A 19093-nucleotide genomic window follows, 5' to 3' on the forward strand; every position below is an offset into this window, starting at 1 on the left:
AAGGCAGACAAGATATTGCAGAAAGAGGAAGACAACATTTTGCAGACTTCATCAGATTAACTGTTCCAAATAAAGGACACTACATACTGTTTTTTTGTGCTCCATCAGTCTTGCTTAGTCATTATACTAACCTGCAATTAAGTTCTATTCTTTACAGGAAGCCAAACTAGAAGACTACAGTCATTGCAAGCTTCTCCTCTTATTAGGCATACTAAGGTTAAACACGAAATCCAGACATGAACAACTGAGTTAAGCCTTACAAAGCTACATCAGGCTTCTTCAAGCAAGTTGTTCTACTTCCTAAAAAGCTGTATCACCACCTCCTGGTAAATTCTCTGACACGCGAGCAGTTTCTGTGGATTCTGCTTCTCCGCTGCTGGCAGCTGACTGCACAAATACTGTTGCTGTTGCTTCACTGGTTGATGGAGTATGTAATTCTTCCTTACTTGTAGAGACTAAGTCAGTACGATTAATAAAACAGTAAGCAAATAAGCCATAAGAGCCTAAAATACAAACTTCAAACTACATTAAGTCTGGACACTAAGAATAACGACTCCCTCCAAAAAAGCCACATTTTCTCTCTCCCCTCCCTCCCTTCCAGAAATTGATAAATTTCTTCATTTATTTACAACAGCAGTACAGTAAAAACATGATAGTAAGTTCTCAGTCTCCAACTTTCCTATAGTGCTACTAATGTTTCAGAACAGCTAACTAACAGGGATTAAGGGAAGTGAACAACTGGGGAAAAACAAAAAAACAAACAAGAATTGTTGTTGGAAGGTTTCAGACATTCTTCATCACACTTAAAACACACACAGCTTTGACTCAACAAGAGACTGAAGTACCTTTGAAGCAGTACGATTCCAAAACAAGCACCATTTCCCTTGGAAATTGCTCTGAAATCACTTAACTCTCACATACCTGCTAGGAGGAATTCTACTAGCCAAAGCTGTTTCTACTTTAGGAGGCAAAGCTGTTTCCTTTCTCTCCCAGAGAAACTTAAGTTCTTAGTAGTACCATAGTTCCAGTGCCAGAACAGACTTGAGACACAGTCAAACAAGTCAAGTAGTTTCTAATCTGCCGGACGCTTTATTTCTCACTAAGTGAAAATAGTTTAAGAATAATACTGCAAATTTATTGCCTAAACTTTCGTAAAGACTTGACTCATACTTTTTCTTTGAGTTTTTACTTCTTTCTGAGAGCCTTCTGGACTGGCATCCTCCACACTGTGGTAGTGAGGGTCTGGCGCCCGGAAGATATCGCGTTGTACGGGAAGACAGGGTCCCCCTCCTGATAGCCAATAGCGTTCAGTGCCCAGGTTATATAAGGCTGTTTTTCCCGCCAATAAACGCCATTTGCTGTCCACCACATTGGTGTCAGCGAGCCGATGGACCGAGCGGCCTGGGATTGGTCGCCGTGCCGTTCCCGAACCAGGTCGCCACGCCTACGATAGGCAACAGCACTGCTACTAAAGCCACAGACAGACGTAGAAGGGACCTGTGGAGTTTCTCCTTTAGCCTTCTGCTCAGAAGATTTAGTTTCCCAAGCAGTAACACATTCACGTTTGACTAGGGGGCCTGCTGCAAAGCACAAAAATTAGTGGAAAACAGCTGATAAGACAGCTAAATACCGTGATCATTTTTGGCACATACATTATAAAGTAACTTAACGATACTCAGAACATCTTAAATGTAGAGCTTTTGAAATAACATCATTATGTAAAAAGACACTCATTCAGGATAACCAAGGAACTGTAAATCCGTCATACTTGGGTTTTCTGCTGCTATCAAAGAACCTCCATGCAATAATGAAGACTTCAATCTTGCAACTGCCACTACAAATACTAGCTTCCTTTGACATTTACTTATATTTCTGGAAGCTCAATACGTGCCACCTTTTATTAGTACATAGACACTCACAGCCTCAGAAAGAGTGACTGGCCAAGTGGAAGATGACAGTTTTTCTCAATTTAAATATTGTAAACATATTGTAAATGTTGTCTGTTTGTTCTAGTAGCACTATACACTTTCCTTTTGAAATTCAAGTCTCAGACCAAGAACAGGTCAGCATTTTCATATTGTTACAAGAATTATTGATGGCCATACGCCAAACAAAATACAGCTACAGAGAAGAGCCATATGGGTATCATCTACAGAGGAAAAGCAAAACCAAGGACTGAAAAAGAAAGTAAGAAACAGAAAGCAGTCAGCAGCAGCGTGTGCTACCGATGAACTTTGAGCATTTGGAACTCCAGATGATATTAACCAGAGACTGAATAGAGCTTATTTCACAACACTTCTGGGAAGTACAAGAAGAAAAACCACGACAAACAAAGGCTCAAGCAACAGATGTGAAGTTACTGGAAAGGAATGGAAGCAGACAAGGAGGATGCCTCCTAGTTGAAGGGATAATTTGAGTTGAAGCTTAAGCACAACTGCTGTTCTCGTAGGTTACCAGTCAGAGCGAGGCCTTGAACACAATAACTGCCAGCTCAACACAAAAAATGCACTGTCAGCACTTCACCCTGACATTTTAAACAACGCCTCGTTGTTTAAACAATATTAGCATCTCCTGGTTCTAGCAGTACCAAACTCCTTCCCTACAAAAAAAGCAACACTAAGATCAACTCTTGACGCCTCGGACAGATTCCAAAATCCTACCTGCAACTCCCTTTCTCACTACAGAGTTGCACTGAGTCCTGCATAAGGCACGCTTCTGTTCTTACGTGCAAAGAACTACAACTTCATATTTACTCAAGTTGAAAGTCTAGGATTTGAAGATTCACAGACGTGCATTAGAACTGAAAGAAACGACATACTATTAAGACAGAAGAAGTAATACACAATGACCAGCATTAACAAGTGACTGACTAATGAGCTGCACACTTGAATAAATTACTGGTTCAATTAACACTCACCTTTCTCCAGGATTTTAAACGAGAAGTTGGAGGGCCCACCCTGTGCCGAAGGAGCCGGCTGGGATGCCTCGCTCTCCCAAGGTTTCTGAGCAGCACTACAGCTTTTGGGGGGTTCAGCTACTCCCGCTTTTTCCTGCTCTGCTTTCCGAGATGCTGAAGTTCCTTCATCGCTCTTTCTTGGACGATTCAAGCTGAATCCAAAGAGGGAGCCGGGGGCTGAAGTATTCCCAAACGGGAATGTCCCTTTGTTACTGAAAACGCTCCTGACAGATTCAGATCTAAATACAAACTTTGGAGCAGAAACCTCCATTTTTGCTGGCGTTTCAGAGGTGCTTGATACCTCTAAAGCTTCTACGGTGGCATCAGAAGCATCACCACCATGGCAGAGGTCGCTTCTCTCCCTGGTAGCTTCCTCCAGCACAGCTACAGCGTTGTTACCACAAGGAGATGCTTTGGCTGCATTCGTACGAGAAACATGAGATGTTACCAACGTGCCTTTCTCACGGGTGTGCTCACTCTTGTCCCTGTCTGCTGTTTCTTCAGACTGGAGTGTAACTCCACTACTTGAAGGCAGTTCGTTTTTGTCTTTTTCATCCATGTTTGTCAAATCAGTTTTACGCTCTTTGGATGGATCATCTTTCTTAGCAGTATTTTTACTGGACTCCTGCATACCAAATTTAAATCCACCGAGAGGCATCCACATTGAAAAATTACATCCTTCCTCTGCAGGCTTTGCTTCACCATCTGCAAGATTCTGAGAGGTACATGCTGATGTTTTCCCTTCAAGTTTCAAGGAAAATTCTTGTAGAGATATTTCTGAATTAGTTTTGCTTGTATTCTGGCAAGTAACACATTTTGGGGCAGTGGGTTCATTTCTTACTAAACAGATGTCACAGTTCCACTGGCCTCCCTTTTTAGCAAAGGCAGATCCCAATTTGTCCTGTGCGGCACTAACACTGGATTCTAGAGGTTTTAAAACCACACGTTTTGTGAAATAGCCTGGTTCAGGCAGGGGTGGATTTGTGCTTGCCTGTGGAAGGCTGTAGTTGTAGCGATCATCACCACCACAAGGCAAAATGATTCCAGCAGATGGAGCATCAAAATGCAAAGGTGCGCCATACGTGTCTTGAGGAAACATGGCAGCACAAGTGTTTCGCAGAGGTGGCGTGCGGATTGCTTGTTGATGAGCGTATCTACGCTGCTGAGGTGCAAGTCCATCCATGCCACAGACAGGTGCCTAAAGAAAAAGCACCGTTACTTCCTTGTGGAAAAGGAGGAAAAGGGATTAGGGTGCTAAAGCCCATGCAACGCGTACTCTTAATAGCAAGGCGTACCGTAAAATTACATTTCAACTCTAATCAGTTTAAACTAAAATCATACGTTCAAAACTTGAGTGGTATCTGAAAACACAGACTGGGGAGAAGCGTAAGCTGAATAGACTCATTTTTCTTTAGTATTAAAAAAAAAAAAAAAAAAAATCAAGCCCCCATACTATTTTGGGGAAAAGAACATTGCAGACAACGAGCAGAGGACATATGTTAGCAGGTTAAAAACATGCTTTGCTGGCTGTTTCTCCCAAACCCAATATCCCAAAGCTTAGCTGATTACGGAACTTTCTGCCTGTCTCCAGCAGACCTCAAGTTTAGTAAACGCTCTCTAGGGAACCGCAGTTACATCCTGCTACACACAGAATCAAAACCAGTTGTTTTCAACACATCAGTAGAAATGGCTTGAGCGGATTCGTATGTCCTCACCTTTGTTGGTGTTACACTGGTTGCAGCAGTTCTTTGAAGAGACTGTGAGTTACAAGCAGGTGACTGGCTACAGTGAACAGATGGGCCAGAGGTAGCAACTGAAAAGGAACACCAAGAAAAGAGTTTATATCCAGTTTTTGTGATTACTGACTTGAGTGAACTTTCCCAGGGGACCAGTTTTACTCATTCATCTCAGAACACTGCAGAAACATTTTAAGAAGTCTTACTCCGTTTAGCTAAGTGTTCAATTAAAAATTCAGCATCAACTTACCCCTTAAAGGAGCTTCATGAAGATTTTGTGCTCTCCGATAACCATCTGACACTGTATCTGTTTCATAGCTTCCAGCAGGCCAGCAGTGAGATGATACATTTACACTGGAACTATTACGTTTCATTTCCCGTATTTCATTCTATTAAAGACAGTGTTTCAATTAAGAGCATGTAAACGTATTACATCGGTATTTGGAGGAAACCTAAGGAACGATCCCTACGCTCCTCTGCTATTTAAAAGCATGTTCAAGGTCTGAGACACACACAAAAAAAAAGATGAGTTAAGTGCTGCAATAACCTATGATCTTCCTATGCTTTACGAAACTGAGACTGTTCCCTGAAGCTAGAAATAAACCCAGAACAAAGATGACAGTAGCTAAGCTGAAGAAAGCACAACTTTCTGCACACACAATCCTCCGGATTATTTCCCATATCTGAGTACCAAATCAGAGTTTGTAGGCAACAAAGTTTTACTCTTGAACTCACTTTAAGCAGATGTTTATAGCAGTTCTCTTCAGAGTTTTAAGAGGTAGCCTGGTAAGGGAAGTTCAATGCTTGGGTCACAAAGTACTTACCAGAACAAAAAGATCAACTGTTCTGCATCGAATATAGTGACTCAAGTTGCTTACCGTTAAAGCTTCCACTTGCTGACACAGCTTTTGAAGTAAGGACTTGTGATCTTCTGCCCACTGAGAGTCAGTCTTAGGGGAAAACTGGAAAGAAAAGAAAAAAACTAATTGAACTTGGATTTTTTAATACAAACGTAACACTTCCCTAGAAGAGTAACCGGCTAATATACCTGGTAGGTATTTGTTGGCAAGAAAGAGAACTTCTTGGGTGATGGAATTGAATATTTTACTTCCACGTGTGCAGCTGGTGAGATATTTCCGGAGGCAAGACTTCCCTCTTCACCATTCTCTCCAAGCTCCTGGATCACTGCATTCAGCATTTCCATTACAGCTTTAACAGATACCGGCAGCTAGAAATGTATTTGAAATGCAAGTCATGATCGCAATTCTTCCTCAGAGCAAGAGGCTGTGCTCTGATCTACGGCTGCACAGTTTGCAAGGCTTTCTGCACAGAAATTCTGGGTGTTTTTTGTTGTTTTTGTTCCCCCAGGAAAGCCCTACATCTGTTAACATTAACGTAAGACGACAACTCACACAAGCATTAATTCTTTTACTTACTTTGTCAGCTACTGACGGGTCAGAGGAGCTTTCATCAATGATCTTCATCAGGTAATGCTTTCTTTTAACAAGATAGGCTTTGCGTTCTTCTGGTAACGTATCATCACTCTCAACCTCTTCTGCCTTTCTTTGATAAAGCTAAGTAACAGCATATGGATTAGGAATAATCAGTCAGAATGTAAGTAATAGAAAAGCATTTTGAGGTAATGCAATTTACAAACTTACAAAGGCAAGATTCCAGTACGAAACCACATTCTTAATAGCTTCAAACGCTAGTAAAGCATCATCCATTTTGCCTTCAGCTGCATCCAGCATTGCAAAAACTACACATGCCTCTTCTTCATAGGCTGCAACCTGGAAGACCTACAACCAAAGCAAAAGACATGTCACACATGACACAGTGTGGACACTTGGAACAGTCAGTGACTGTAAGCATCTAGTAAGTAGTTGTATAATCAATGAAAATTATATAAAGGAATATTATATAATCAAATAATATTAAGATGTTATAACAATGAAATAAGCAAGAGAGTTAGGCACAGCGAGACAAAGAGAATAAATAGGAGGCTTACCCATATCGTGGGCTCGCTCAGGAAACTCCAGTGGAGTGGATCTTCCGAAGAGAGAGAGAGAGATCCTTCCCCACTGGTAGTCAGCTCTTAAATGGGTCTAGGAGAGGTGGAGCCAGGCTCCACCCCTTCCTGCAGCACAGCTGAATTGCTTTCACCTGTGCTCCCAGGGCTGACTCATTGCTCACCTCAGGTGATTAATCAGAGGTTCAGGCCGTGACTCAGCAGTTCCCATGCAGTAGTCAAATAGGAGGAGGTACTAAGGCAGTTCAGTATCTTCCAATCAGAGTTTTAAAACTCAGAAGTTCAACAGAAAGATACTACCAAATCTCAGTAGTAGCAGTACAATGACAAAAAAAAAAAAAACACCAACCACAACCCATCAACACACAAAGCCAACTGAAACAAAAAACAAACCAACCAGCTAACAATTCATATGTAAGCCTCTGACATACAACCCCTCTTACTCTCATCTTTGAATAATCCATCAGTACCTGGATGTCCACACTATGGAAATGTCTGAAGAGAGGATACGCAGGTTCGGGAATACTTCTGTGCTTTTTGATAGTTCTCAAGCTAAGCAAAGTTGTCTTCCAGTAGTAGACGCTTCTTCCAGTATATTCTTTCTGGTCGTGGGAGTTAAGGCTAACGCCCTGTTGAAGAAGAGAAATTCAAACTATCGCAGAATATTTAAGTAGAGTGTTATTCATACTTATTCTTCTCTGATGCAGTTGAGAGTAGTGAGGTAAGAGTATTTGACTAGAGCAACTGCCTTGCATGACATCCCAAAAAATTAGTAGCAGCAGTTCTCAATACTACATTCTCATCTGATTTTATTTAGTCTATTAAGTTTGCAAAATTAGAGAAAAACAGATGATACTTATTTACAGATAATCTTAACGTACTGTTTTTTGCAGACTTCTTGCCCAATGTATAATTAAGGCAGGCTGAAGGCCGTGTTTCTCCAGGGCTCGCACAGTACTTAATCCGTGCTGTACAAGAAGCTTCAGTTTGGTTGCCGAGTCTGGTCTGAATATCAAAAGAAATATTCCTCAATTAGTATTCCCTCTTTTTCATCTGTTCACACGTCATTTGTTTGATGAACATAACAAGCAGCTTCAGTCCTAAGCTAGCTCTTCTTTACAAATGCACTGTCAGAAATGTAAAGCCCATTTTTATAAAGTTCTTCAGCATCTCACACCCCTACAGCAAAAAACATTTAACGTTTAAAGGACGTCAAACAAAAGGAACTAGTTTTACGCAACCTATGGGAATCAATTCAGAAGCCATCCAGAAGGTTGGTTCCAATATTTCCAAACTGAAGAAGCCTTACATTGTTTTTTTCTGCATAAGAGCACAAACAGCATCCCACCAGGATCTTTGCTTCTCAGTACAGAACTGTCTGCACAGCAGCAACGGTAAGAACAGAGGTTGATGTGTGCCACGCTGAGTATTAAACTTCTCTTGCAGTTCTAAGTTGCTAGTGAACACCATCCCGAGTAAAAAAACCTGTTTTGGTGAAAATAAACAAACAGAAGGTATTAGGTAGCAAAAAACAGGCATTTAAATGCATTTAAGAACTTAGGAAGCTTGCTTACTTCAAGGTCCAACAGGCAAATAGACTCAGGAGCATCTGTTTCCAGTCTTGATGTCTCTTGGGGCAAGTGAAAGAGTTGTTGTAATGATCTGCGCAGTGGGAATAACAGACATGGAATTCCACTGCAAGCCAAGCCATGCAAGGTGCTGGAGACTACCACTGTGCATCCGAACTGCACCTATGCAAAAACAAGGGTTGTAAGAAGCTAGGATCTGCATCCTAGTTAGGAAAGGTATCATTCTATTCCTGTTATGCTCAAATTCAAAGCCTAAAAAATGGGAAGATATCATTAGTTCACAATTCATCCTGGAATTATTTCATTTTTATGCCTGTCACCTGTGTTCATAGATTACACATAAATAATGTGGGCCTTCCTATCAGCACTCACCAGCGTACAAGCACTTTCCAGCTTCAATTGGAAATGAGTCAGAGCAGACCAGAAGACAACAGTGTGGAAGCAGGAAGTATGTGAGAAATTCTTCAGAACCTGGCATGATGATACTGCCCTTCAGCTACAGCTGAAAGTGAAACTTCTTGAAAAGCACCCTCTGATTAGGGCAACCACAAGCAGCTATTACAGATACTTGTCTTTTGTTGCAGATGAAGCACTTGTAGAAGAACCTCTAATACAGAGTCATGCTTACGTTGAGTTTAAGTAGCATCTCTTACCAATATCGTATTTACTCAGTTCTCCCTGCTCTGGTGCTTGGGGACTGACATCTCCCATATCATCTGTGCTGAGAAAAGACCTCTCTTTAGAAGCTCCACTCCCAAACAGGCTTTCAAACAATGTAAATAAACCACTTCTGTTTGCAAAAGTTTCCACAATCTCTCAAGAAGTCTTCCTTGCCGTGGCTTAAGTTCAGCAACATATGACCTAGAAAAACGTAATGTCACATAAGAACACTCAACTTAAACAAGGACTACAATATTTGATGCAGTGGGCTGTTCCTGCTGCTTTAGGCTGGGAATCTAGATTTCCCCTTATGATATTTACAAATCAAATTTACAAATACAATTTTCTAACTTACACTCTCCCTATAATTAAGTCACCCTTTTAGCATATGGGCTGACAGCAGTCCCAAGGCATTTTCAAATCCAGTTCTCCAGAATTACTGTGTATTTTTATTATAATGACACTGCAATTGTCTTCAAAATAAGTAGCTGTCAGTCTCATCTATTCAGGAACAATTCAGCCTGATGCCTGGTGTTTTCTTTGTTTTCATCTAGAGCCCACAGGATAGTGAAGACTGAAAACAACTACCTCGGCTTCACCAAAAAAATTTTTAAAAAAATGCACCAAACCAAACCTGTTGGAACAAAGAAGGGAACAAAAGTGACAGGAAAGGAGCAATATTTTCTTTTATACTTGGGTCTAGCAATGCTTACAAATAGTATATTAGTAGGCAGAAACCAGCAGACTCGGAGACACTGATAGTTAAATTCTATCTTAATGTCCTGGAAATAAAAAGAAAAAGCCCGTTACGTGTCAGGATCAAACCGCTCTTTTGTATTTCATATGTAGCCAAAATACAGAACGTTTGATAGCATGTTCCAAGACGCCAAGTGTGCTCTTTAACAAGCCATTAACTCTGACATTAACTGCTCATAAAATGGAACTACGGAACATTTATAATTATTAGTTTTTATTACCAGACTGGCTTTTTCGGTCACAGGCCAACATTTCCAGCGCATCTTGCCCAGCACGATCTCCTCTTATTAGTTTTGACTTTGGTTTAGGAATCTGGCAAAGAAAGAAAAGAACTGCTACAGCTTCTTCTCAACAAAAAACAACTCACCCTCATTTAGTCTTAAAAGTTAGGAAACAAGCTTGTTTCTTTCCTGAAAAGGACACAAGGTGAGTAACTGAACAATTGCAAATAGCTGTAAGAGCGCACAAGAGAAAGCGATGTTTTGAATGCAAGCACTTGTGCAAAAGGGAAAACTGATTTTATTCCATAAAGCAAAGAATTAAGCTTGATCAAGCTCTGCTGCTTACGCAAATTAGTATGCGAGAGCTACTCAGGTCATTCCCCTCCCCCCCATACCACTAACCTTAATATTAGTTATTTTAGCTGCACTACAGAGAAGGGAATAGTCTATAGGAAACACACTCATTAGCCCTTAGTCACTTTACTTCTGACAAGTGAAACAGATGAGATTTTCTTCACACTACTTGAAATCTTTTAAACAAGTATGGAAGGGTAAGATTTGGCCAGGAGACAGCCTTAAAAACAGTAGTTAGTTTTTGGAATGCAGGCGTTCAGTGCGCGTACAGTGAGAGCATTCAAGAACTGCAACAATTACAGGCACAAACTGAAGAGTGACTTACGTGGAAACTTTTCAGATAACACAATGCTGCGAGTTCACATGCATCTCTCCATTGTGCCTCGTTGTTCTGGGCCGTTTTCAGCAGGAAAGTTCCAGCGTGCATGTAGAAGTGTCCTTTCATTTCAAGGAAGGTACGAGACAGCTCATCAGGTCCATTCGCACACAGCTTCACAGAGTGAAGCACACGATCAAAACTGGAACATAGAAAAGATTCATTTTCAACCAAGTCCTGGTCTCCCAGGATTTATACTAGACCCCTATCACTGAGTCTTCTCTGAGGCCTTTAGCTCAGACACAGCTTGCGGATCAAGCCTAGCAACATTTGCCCTTTGCAGTTAGTACAGAGGAACTCCTCTTCCATCCATAAAGCAGCTACTCACTGAAAATGACGCTTGCTAGAAGTTCGGTGACCCAGAAAAAATATTCAATTTTTTTCTTTTTTTTTTTTCTTTTTTTAAATAAGCAGAACAGTTAAAAGAGTACCTTTCAAGGGCCCCTCTGCTTTCTCAAACATCTCTAGAAGCAAGCGTCATTTTAACCAAGCTAGAATAGGCCAGCAGATGATCCTTCTTGACAGCTCTCCAATTATTTTTATCAGCCTCCAAGTCTCGTACTGATTCAAGATATTCCTAAAGAATAAAGTTCATCACAGAATGAGGAACCGCCATCCTTCTGTGAAGGCAAGAGTTTCTCCAGAACATCTTGCTACATAATCCAGTTTCCCAGGTGAGATGTTAACGTATTCTTCAGCAGCAAAATTCCAGGAACTATTTGCCTCAGCAATTCCCTCCCTGATGGAGCTGCTGTATCTAACTTAGTACCTCAGCTAGAAACTAAACAACTCTTTAAGGCTTAAGAAAATCCTAAATAAATCATTGTTTCCACAGACATTACATTTAAAGGAGTTAAGCCACTTGAGAATTAGCTGCCATTGTAACGATACTAAGAGAATAACACCGGTTTCAAGGACATGGGAGATTATGACAGGATCAAAACATGATTAAATACCTCAAATGTCTTTACGACGCACAAACACCACTCCAAGCTGGAGTCTACAGGTATTTTCTTCTCCGCCTCCTGACAATGAAGCACAGCATCTCTTAATCTATTATTTGAACGGTAGAGAGCAACCAGTCTGATGTTAAGGTAGGGATCGTCTGGTCTCGCATAGAGCTCGGTTTGAGTCATATCAAAGAGCTGATTCCAGCCATCTTCGCCTTTACGCTCCAGTAACTGCTCCTATCACATACGAAGGCAACACGTTGAAATTTCATTCTCTACGAGAGCCTCTTCAGCAACTATGTTACCTGACTGTTTTCTCATTGCCATTACAGGCTACATTACTCAAACTGCTCTGGAAAGCTGGTAGGTGCTACAGAGAGTTTGACAAACATTTTAGAAGTGAGGGAAAAAAAAAAAAAACAAAACCAAAACCCAAAGCTTTAGAGTTTGCATCTTGTAGATGCTAAGTTAGATGCTAAGTTAAGACTGTCAAACCACCTGGTTCAAAGATGCCACACGTCAATACAGAACAGCTTGTCTAAAAAAATAAAATAAAATAACATAACCACACAAAAAATCCCAAAGCACAAGCCTCTCAAGACTTCAATTTCATTGCAGTTGTGCTCCAGAAAACTAAAACCTGTACAAAAGTGAGATTGTATGACTGAAAGCATTTATACAGTATTAGGGAATAACAGCATCTCCTACACTTGACAGTTTTCAACTCAAATTAAAAAAAACTAGAAAGCAGTGTAGTCATGTAATAGAGACAATACTTAACCTATCTAATCTTGACCTCTTGGATAATATTACTACCATGGTTTTCCCATCGCTTGACGCAACTAAGGTTTCTTCTAGGCACAGAACAGAGATCAGAAGCTGGAATTTACCTTCAATCTGTAAGCAGCAGGATTCCCAGGGAAGAGCCTGGCAGCTTTCTCAACCCAGTACTCTGCTCTTCCATCAGCGATGTCGTTACTGCATAGTAACTCTGCAATCTTCAGTACAAGATCTTTCTGCATTGGATTCAGCTCCACAGAACGCTGGTTTTCCCCATGCATACACATAAGAAAAAAGGTTACTAGTAACTTGATCTTGCAGTCAACATAGAACAAGAAAGAAAACATGTCAAACATGTCCCCCATTAAACAGACCCAGCAAGTCAAATTAGAACTATCAATAAATACTTTCTCACTGCTTTAAGAAAAGCCTCCCTTTTGAAAGGCCACCATTGGTTTGTAACACCCAGACAACTGCTGGAATTCAGAACACCGTAAGAGAAACAATGTCAAAACCAGCTCCTCTACCACCCGCTGCTGCTCTACTCAGACAGCCAGACCAGGGGTATCTCTAGCCTAACCTAATACGGAGGCTTCCGGAAAACAGAATTAAGTCACAAAGGCTGATGGCACTCAGTCACTGTGCTGGCAACAAGACTTTTGTGTGTATCCTCTCCCTCCCCGGTGCCCGAATAATGAAACACAGACTGTGAAGTTCACATTTATATGCTTACCTAATCGGAACTGTATTTGCCCCGTTCCCTCTACCTCTGAGGAAACAAACAAACAAAAAGCCCACCGCTAACAAGAAAACAAACAATGCAACTGAAAAACACTCTCAGTCCAGTCTTTCAGTAGCAGCCGGATTACTGCTGTCACCATAATCCCTACTGCAGAATTCTACAGGGCTCACATATTCTTAGTCCAAAGGGCAGCGGGAAGAAGACTATCAGAGCAGGAAGCACAAAGATCAAGTCCATTTACAAAGGAATAAAGCAGGACATCAGGGAGGTGAGTGAGGTGCTTACCTTGTAACACCCAAAAGCTTTTTCCGTGTTATCCTGAGCCTCGTAGATCTGTGAGCTTTGGGATCTCTCTCTCAGACACTGAGATAAATAGATGTATATCTACAGAGTAAATAAATAAAGAAAGAAAAACCAGAAGGATCAGTATTCCTCAGTATTACAAGTCCCCCCACACCTTGCAGCTAACGTGGGACTTTAATCTGTCATACAGGACAGTTAGCCATATTTAGTTCAAGGGGCTTGATCTAGATCTTCAAGTAAGGCACAACATTATTGCTACACGTACAGATGTTGCATATTTGCCTGCAAGCACTGGCCTTCATTAAATAAAGCAGTAGCTCACAGAAACTGTAGGAAGGACGTAACACGATGGCATACAAGACATTTCTACCGGATGGGTTTTTACAGCACCACGCAACTACCCATGCTTTAAGTTGCTGTTTTAGGAAGATTTAAATGGCACCACATTCTCCCATTTGCTGCTACCTTAAAACAGCATGACAACGGTCTTCATTTCTCCACTCTACTTCATTTAGCTTTCCCATCACACTTTAAAGAACAGAACAACATACGTAACGTTTATTACCTCTTAGCAAGTTCGTATTCTTTTATCTCAAAGTACAGCTTAGCAAAAAAGAATCCTTTTAACGATCTCTGAAGAAAAAAAAACCAAAAGGTACATTTTAAATATACAGTACTTTTGAAGTAATTGAGTAGGGAGACCCTTCTTTCCAGGGGTGCATAATACTTCCGAAAGTGTCTTCACAGTTATCAGTTCCAGTTCACTCCTTGAACTCTGGGCTTTGTTTTTGAAAGACACAGGAGTAAGAAAATAACATTTCTTCCCAGTAACTGGCAAAGGCTACCAAAGCGAAACTGAGGTTAGTAGCAAAGCAAGTCCTCACACTTGTTACTTTTCACAAGCACACTTCCGACTAAAGAGAGGAGAATGGGGTCAGCTACATACAAGCTGTTTCTCTTGCAACCTATCTACGTTGCAGAAGAAAACAAATGCCACAAATCAAGCTCCTCCTGTCCATGCTTCTGTCACCTTCCTCTCTCGCCTGCCCCGCCTCCTCGTAAACGGGGCTGGAAAGGAACTTCAAAAGAAACGCCGGCAGCCTCGCACAACCCTCCTCTCCAAAATCAACGCAACAGGAAGACCAGCAGCTACTTCCATCACCGACCGCGCTCCACAGCCAGTCGTTCCAGAGAGCAGGGGATCACCCGGCTGCCCAGCCACCAACGCAGGCAGCAGAGCTATTTCCCCCCGCCTCTCCCTCTCTTCCTGCCGGCGTTTCACAACGCCGTCGCACCCACGGCAACAGCAGCCGCACAGCGGCCAAACGAGCCCAAAGCCGAACGGCACGCGTTCCCTATTCCGGCTCCTCGAGAGAGGGAAGGCCGGAAGCCCGGGGACCGTGCCCACGGAACGGGAGGGAGCCGAACTCCGCCCCGCCGCCGGGCTCCTTCCGAAGCCGCCGAGGGCTCAGCGGCTTTCCGAGGCGCGCAGCTGCGGCGAACCGCGTTTCCGAGGAGGCGACTCCGCGCCCGCCCGCCGGCAGCCTCCCTCGGCTTCGACTCCCCGCCGGAGGAGCCCGCCCTCGGGCCCGGCACCCGCGGGAGGGGCGGAGGGACGGGGCGGGCGGGGAGCGGCCCCCACCGCGGCCCGGGGAAGGCCGAGGGAGCGCCGCCGGCGGCGCCGGCCGGGCCGCAGCACTCACCGCTCTGGGAGAGGAGGCGGCGGCCTGCACGGAGGCGACGTACCGCTCCACCTCGGGCTTCGTGCGCCGTGCCATAGCCGGGAGAGGGAGCGAGCGAGAGGGAGCGGCGGAAGGCCGGCGCTCGCGCGCCGCTAAGGGAGCTCCCCGCCGCACGCGGCGGAACGCCCTCCCTGCCGACCGCGGCGACGCGCGACGTCACAGCGCGGGGCGGGGCGGCGCATGCGCGGCGCCGAGCGGCCGGTTCGCGCTTCGCGCGGCGGCGCTTTGAGCCGCGGGACGTCGGGCCGCTCGGCGCGGGCTGCCGGGCGCCGCGAGGGGCTGCGCGCGCCGCCGGTCCCGTCCTCGGCCGGCCTGCCCTCGCGCGTCTTACGGAGCTCGGCGCGGTGAGGCGTACCGAGCCGCTCTCCTCACCCGTAGCGACGCGCCGCGGAGAGCGGAAGCGTCGCTTCTGCGTCGGGTATTGGAAAGGGCGGTTGATCTGAAGAAGCGCGCTGTGGCGCATCCTTAGAAACAGCTGATGTGAAAAGTAGAAGTTCCGTGCGCACATTAGTAACGTGTTTTAGAAACGCAGTTACCGAGTTACGTGAGAAATCCTTTCTCACAAAGCTGCGGTAGGCTCTAGATGTCCTAAGCGATGTGGGTGTAGTGTTCTGAGCTGGGAAACCCGCTGTGAGGTGGTTCGTTAGGCCAGCAGAAGTGAAACACGTTGAACACGCTTTCAAGGAGCCAGGGCTTTTGCACGAAGCAGAGCTGTCCCACTCTGTGGGAACCTCAGGGTGCCGCAGGCGGGCTCCAAGACACTCCCCTCTGTCCTCCTTCCCAGCTTATCTCTGTGCGAGGACAGAGGGATGACCAGAACAGTGACCAGTGTAAAGGGCACAAATGCTAGGGGTAATTAAACAACTAAGAGCTTATGTTTCTGTGCTATCTTGGCGCCTGCCTGTCACGTCCCAACTCCTCACGGAGTGAGACAGTCCGGCCTTGTGTAGAGGCCCTGGCTTCTCTGATGTTTGCTACATCTGTTTTTCTCTTGCTGGCAGTTTCTTATCTAACAGAACAACTCTACAGTATGTTTTCTAATCCCTAACACACTATACTCACATTGTTTGGACCATTTAACAACTATTCCAGTTTTGCAAGAAAGAATTAATCACATAATTCAGTAATAATGTTTTAAAACATACCGCTAACATATACAGAATTTTACTTCTTAGATCACTATTTCTAAGGATAAGTTACAGAATACAAATGCATGATGTTCTACTTCTTCAAACCAGTTGCTCTTTGTAATGTCAAATGCAGAAACAACATTCCATTCCTACACAGGCGTCGGTTATTTTATGCAAAATCTTGTTCAGGAGCAATAAGGAGATGTTCGAATTGCTTCAACTCCACGAACCGATCCGAGCACAACAGAAGAACACGGACCCGGTTCTTCCATCCGTACGGACGGCACTCGTGCCGCCCTGCAGACGCGGGTCAGTGCAGCACGTGTCAGCGCGACAGCTGCTGTGCATCACTGCCCGAATCGCCGCAGCGCTGCTGGCAGTTACCGGCAGACACAAGCCGTTCCACTCCTCAGTACCAGCACAGACTTTATCGTAACGTGACCGTGCACATAACAGACGGCGGTGAGAGCCAATGAGAGGGCCGGATGGGGCAGGGCTGGCCAATAGGAGAGCCGGAGGGGTGGGGTGTGCGGGCCGCAATGCCGGGTTGGAGCCGGGGCCCGCCTGGTACCGCGGTGCCGCCCGGTGAGCGCAGCTCCCCGAGGCCCGTGCACTCGCACGCATCCCTGTGTGCGTGTAAATGTGAGCAGTACCACGCGGCCGCATGCAAAGACCTCAGTGCACACGGCCGTGTTCAGGGCTACCCGTGTAAAGCTCACAGAGTGACGTCAGGCTGCAGCTCAGCAGCTGTCACCTACATCAATGCTCTCAGCTCCCTGGGGTCACCCGAGCTGAGAACTGACACTGCCCTGATGGTGCAGCCTCCCAAAACCCTGGATTGCAACCGCTCTTCCTCTCCTAACCCCAGAGCTGTGCAGTCACCACCGTCTGTGACACCAAAATGCATCCTCAGACACACTGTGGATCTTGCCCCTCAGTCCCCAGCCCTCAGAATGCCTTGCATGCTGACCTCTACCTCTGTGTGCTCCAGCACCCAATAGAAGAGACTCCAGGACTAAACACTGCTCACCTCTGCATGTCTCCAGGTCAGGACAACCCTATTGAGCCAGCTTTTCAATTAACTTGGCCCTTCGCACATCCTTCTGCCACCAACCACCCCAAGGCTATCCCTCTCCTTGCCCTTGTTGGAAATATACGAATAATTTATCAGGACAGTATCTCTGATAAAGCAGATTTTATTTGCAATTGCAATGGCGGGCTTCTTGCAAGCAGGAGAGTGCCCAGAAAAACAGCGTTACATCCTTTATGCCCTATTATTCAATGCTTATCTCTTTCTCCCCTGGTTCCTCATTGGCTGAGTACTTCAGGTTCACAATTTTCCTAATGCTCAACTAAACATATGGATACTGGATAAACATAAATTGCTGCTAGCTAAGCATATATCGCTAATTAGTTAACTTCTCACACTTGCTCACTCAACACTTGGTCACTGTTTCTGCACATCTGCTCGTCCTTGCATAGAGATAAGCTTGGAAGGAGGACAGGGGGGAGTATCTTGATGCCTGCCTGTTGCATCCCAACCTACCCACAGAGCAAGGCAAGCCAGTCTTGTGTGGAGGCCCTGCCTGCTTTGATGTTTGTTAAGTTTGTTTTTCTTTTGCTGAGGGTCTCTTATCCAAACAGAACAGCCCTACAATATGCTTTCTAGTCCATAATACTATATCTATACTATTTGGAACATTTAAAAACTATTGCAGTTTTGCAAGCAAAAATTAATCACACAATTCAGCAATTATATTTCCAAAGCATGTTACTAACAATACGGTATTTCTACTTTTTTACATCAGCTATTTCTAAGGACAAGTTGCAAAATACAAATACATTGTGCTCTACTTCTTCAGATCAATTCCCCCTTTTTCACATCTAATGCAGAAACAACATTCCATTCCTACACACCCACAAACACACAGCTACCCCAGCTCTGTACCCTGTTCCTGCAGCAGGACAAGTCTTCAAACCCCGCAGCTGCTCCGAGGCTTCAGGAGCTCGGCATGTGCCCGGTGCCCAGAGACACCGCCCAGCTCCGAGGAGCTGCAGCCCCGCACCCCTGCAGTGAGCCGAGTAACCACGGCTCCGAGAGCTGCTGCCACCTACAGCTGCTGCCACGGCACGGCCACGGTGTCTCGAAGCTGGGCCGCCACCTGCTCCCTGCTCCCTGCTCCCTGCCCGGTGGGTGTGCTTCCTTCGTGCGACTGAAGCAAACCGCAGCGAGTCCAATCTGTTTAACTCCAAAAAGAGCAATTCCAATATCCCTCCAAAGCCACAGGAGAGCTTTGATCCCGCTGGGGGACAGGGCAAGGGCTTTTGCCCTGGGCCAGCTGCTAAATCATAGGTATTATTTCACATCCTTATTACTGTTTCGCGTTGAGGACCAGCGGAGCTCCCAGCGCCAGCATCCATACATGCATCCACCCATCCCTTTATAAAAAGAAAACGAATCACAGCACTCACCGGGCACCTCCGGAGGCTGGGACCAGGACGGGAGCGTCGGTGCCGGGGCCGCTCTCCCGGGACACCCAGGGACAGCCGGAGCCCAGCGTCAGACACGGCCCCTCGCAGGGAGAGAGCAGCGCGGCGGCAGCGAGGACCGGGGCTGCAGCTCCGCGCTTTCCGTGCCTTCGCGGAGGCTCCCAGAGCTCAGCCTAATATTACACAGTGGGCAGACATCGCGGCGGACGGGCCGGAGAAGTGCAAGCGGGGCGCGGCGGGGGGGAGCGCTGCCATCCCCGGCACCGACCGAAGACGAGC

General features: G+C 45.0%; 2 protein-coding genes across 21 annotated transcripts in view; both read right to left on the reverse strand.

The window, feature by feature from the left end:
* The window catches only part of LOC149915145 (E3 SUMO-protein ligase RanBP2-like), an 11803-nt gene extending 1767 nt beyond the window's left edge, over positions 1-10036 (reverse strand). For 3 of the 20 annotated variants that reach the window (XM_090123627.1, XM_090123625.1, XM_090123626.1), the window contains exons 1-13: positions 8296-8402; positions 8031-8206; positions 7603-7726; positions 7192-7350; positions 6354-6491; positions 6129-6266; positions 5741-5920; positions 5571-5654; positions 4943-5081; positions 4672-4769; positions 2918-4154; positions 922-1580; positions 132-455 (exon numbers count right to left, since the gene is read on the reverse strand). In XM_090123627.1, the coding sequence (XP_089979753.1) occupies positions 1186-1580; positions 2918-4154; positions 4672-4769; positions 4943-5081; positions 5571-5654; positions 5741-5920; positions 6129-6266; positions 6354-6491; positions 7192-7350; positions 7603-7726; positions 8031-8191 (2853 nt within the window). In that variant the 5' untranslated portion in view covers positions 8192-8206; positions 8296-8402 and the 3' untranslated portion in view covers positions 132-455; positions 922-1185. The other 17 variants (XM_090123636.1, XM_090123634.1, XM_090123635.1 and 14 more) reach the window with 15 other exon arrangements.
* Positions 10037-10736: 700 nt separating this feature from the next.
* On the reverse strand, positions 10737-15342 carry LOC149915146 (RANBP2-like and GRIP domain-containing protein 8). Its single transcript, XM_090123660.1, has 6 exons — positions 15156-15342; positions 13435-13533; positions 12518-12670; positions 11634-11864; positions 11109-11254; positions 10737-10819 (listed from the first exon to the last, which is right to left on the reverse strand). Exons 1-5 carry the CDS (start codon positions 15228-15230, stop codon positions 11132-11134), a joined length of 681 nt encoding a protein of 226 aa, XP_089979786.1. The 5' UTR covers positions 15231-15342; the 3' UTR covers positions 10737-10819; positions 11109-11131.
* Between the last annotated feature and the right edge of the window lie 3751 nt (positions 15343-19093).

Source organism: Phasianus colchicus, chromosome 23, assembly GCF_987193195.1.
Source record: "Phasianus colchicus chromosome 23, bPhaCol1.hap1.1, whole genome shotgun sequence".
In the NCBI taxonomy this organism is placed as follows: domain Eukaryota; kingdom Metazoa; phylum Chordata; class Aves; order Galliformes; family Phasianidae; genus Phasianus; species Phasianus colchicus.